Source organism: Rhyacophila brunnea, unplaced genomic scaffold (assembly GCF_057557595.1).
Source record: "Rhyacophila brunnea isolate RB1 unplaced genomic scaffold, BYU_Rbru_1.0 scaffold_1, whole genome shotgun sequence".
NCBI classification, from domain to species: Eukaryota; Metazoa; Arthropoda; class Insecta; order Trichoptera; family Rhyacophilidae; genus Rhyacophila; species Rhyacophila brunnea.
The window spans coordinates 26,881,052-26,883,957 of NW_028232751.1; the positions used below are offsets into that span (position 1 = coordinate 26,881,052).

A 2,906-nucleotide genomic window follows, 5' to 3' on the forward strand; every position below is an offset into this window, starting at 1 on the left:
GGGCACCAAAGTTAGATATTGGTGCATACAAGTTTGATACAGTCGACAGTTTCATATACCTTGGTTCTCTTGTAACTTGACATAATGATATTACAGAAGAAATCAACAAGACAATCATGTCTGCGAATAAATGCTACTTTGGCCTGTTAAGACATTTTAAGTCCCGCATACTATCTCGCCGAACTAAAAGCACTCTTTACAAGACACTTGTAAAGCCAGTGCTCACCTACGCATCGGAAACCTGGACATTAACTCTGCGAAATGAACGAGCCCTGAACATTTTTGAAAGAAAAATTCTCCACCGTATATATGGACTGATCAGGGACGGCACCAATTGGAGGAGAAGATATAATGCTGAGCTCTATGAAGATTGCAGCGCAGTTCAATCAATGATGATTGGGAGACTGCGATGGCTACGTCATGTGCACCGTATGAATGACAATGAACCGGCAAAGAGAGTGATTTGCTGGTTGCATGGAGCTGCCAGTGACTGCCGTGTTCTGGGGGTACCGAATTGGAAAGCGGCCACAATGGATAGAGACAGGTGGAGGGAACTGTTGGAGGAGGCCAACACCCACACCGGGTTGTCATGCCCCTGATGATGAAATTTATGTATATTTTAATATTACATTTTTCTCAATTTGCTTAGAGTTGCTGCAGTTCCGCAGTGCATATGGATGAGCCGCCACTGATTATATCGCAACATGAGTACTTTAGTGTATTAAGTCAAAAAGATAATTGTGTAGTTAATAATGCAGTTTTATTTAGAATTTTTTGCTTTATTTATTGCTTTAACGTAGTAACTCAAACAAAATGTGAAATGCGTTGAAATTGAGTTACTTTACTAAAGTATTTAGAAAATATTTTAAGAAGTTGACTGCTTTACTATATTATTAAGATATACTATAGTAATGCATTATGATGTATATTTTTGGTGCTATGGTAATGCATCAATGTGATGTATATTTTGGTGCATTGCATTGCAGATGCCACTGCATGGAGTATGTAAGTAGGTATATTAATTTATAATGCTGATCTTCACAATGGCCCACGTCAGGCAAATGTTTGTGGTCACGTGGTACTCACCATTGTGAAAAAAGTAACATATGCGTTGGCCGGCAAATGTTTGCCGTCTATCGATACAGTGTCGGTATCTCAACACACATCAAAGGGCTCCAAAATTTGCCTGACTTGGACAATTGTAGAAGGGGCCATTAGATTTTAACCATATTGTATTGGTTTTTGAAAACAGACACCTCATTTAATTACAATAAAATAATATTAATAACAGCTAGTTTATACATATTAGTACGTAGCAATAATAGAAACAATATTAAATCGGTCATTATGATTAAGTAAAATTCAATGATATTTTAAAAATATATTTTTATTTTTATCAAAATGTTTGCTTAAATCGGATAGACTAGAATATATACTATTATTATCAACATCTTTATATATATCTCTAGAAGGGATTTCTAAGGCTTTGGGTTTATTCGTAATGATGGCAGCTTGCCATCCTGACAGTCTTGCTCCATAATAATCCAGTTCAATATTATCTCCAATGTGAAGAGCTTCGCAGGGACGGATATTGAGGACATTCGATTTCTTTAAGGCTTCATTAAATATGATTGAATTCGGTTTCATGGCTCCAACCTCGTAAGATGTTAAGACGAAGTCAAAGAAATTATGTATCTTGAGATTCTTCAAAATATCCATTAATCGAGGATCAAAATTCGATATGACACCCAATGTAACATTATATTTTTCCAAAAAATTTAAAATATCTTCACACCCTTCGTTTAACACCCAATAATCTTTGCTTTTATATGACTGAATAAGATCATTTGCTATAGATTCGACGGTAAAAATATCACTCACGTACGGCTTGAAAATTTTTCTGACTAAAATCCTCCACCATTCTTCCCATGTTATATTACATGACTTGCCAAAATTTGGGAAGCGTATTGACATATCTTTGTAATGGATCTTAAGCTCGTTTGTTATAGATTGAAGGTCAACATTTACCCCATGTTTCTCTGCCATTCTCCCATATTGCTGTCCAGGAGACAAATTAAATTTAAGCAACGTATGAGTTACGTCGAAGGTAACAAGTCTTATTTTATTCAATGCCATTATGTAATTCGGGATTATAATACTATGTAACATGTAATACAGATTCCGTAAAATACGTCTTTCATCTGTATTGTCAATAAAAAAAGTTTACATGTGGAAACTATTATGTAAACCATAACATTGTAAACGTAAACAAACTAACGTAACGTTGACATATGGTTGACATTTAGAAATGTCATATGAATGACATACAATCAGTGTCAGTGTTGCCATATTTTGAAAGTGGAATTATAGTACAGTGCCTTCAAAATTATAGTATTTCGGCAAAAAGTATAGTACGCGTTGAGTGACCAATAATTTTCTGCATTTTCAAAAAATTTTACGTGGGGTAATTAACGTCTTGTTTTTTTATTTAGACAAAATTCAAATGTTAAGTCAGTGGTTTCCAAACTGTATGTTATTACGCCTCCCTTTAAAAAAAATCTAATTTAGGCGCTTCCCCCCCTTATTTCAATAAATAATACTGACACCTTTTTAAAAAAACAATGTACCTTCTTACGAACACAAAAATGAAAAAAAAAATAAACAAGGTTTTACTACTTATATTACATTTATTTTCGACGAATGTGTTTATTTATTAGCTCAATCAATTTCAATAGTAGTCAATCCAAATTCCTCTTCGTTCATTGATAAATGGATTCTATCATGGACCCCACATCCTGAAGTGGACCCTCAGGATTTTTCAACCACATATTTAAAATATTTGATAGTTCCGAAATGAAGCAGCGCCGCAGGCGACTTTTTTTTGGTATTAATAAAATAATGTGAAA

General features: G+C 34.4%; 1 protein-coding gene across 1 annotated transcript; it reads right to left on the reverse strand.

The window, feature by feature from the left end:
- Positions 1–1,362: 1,362 nt before the first annotated feature.
- Positions 1,363–2,316, reverse strand: LOC147079641 (rhythmically expressed gene 2 protein-like). The gene has a single exon (XM_085961207.1). The coding sequence runs from the start codon at positions 2,167–2,169 to the stop codon at positions 1,363–1,365; it is 807 nt and encodes a 268-aa protein (XP_085817333.1). The 5' UTR covers positions 2,170–2,316.
- Between the last annotated feature and the right edge of the window lie 590 nt (positions 2,317–2,906).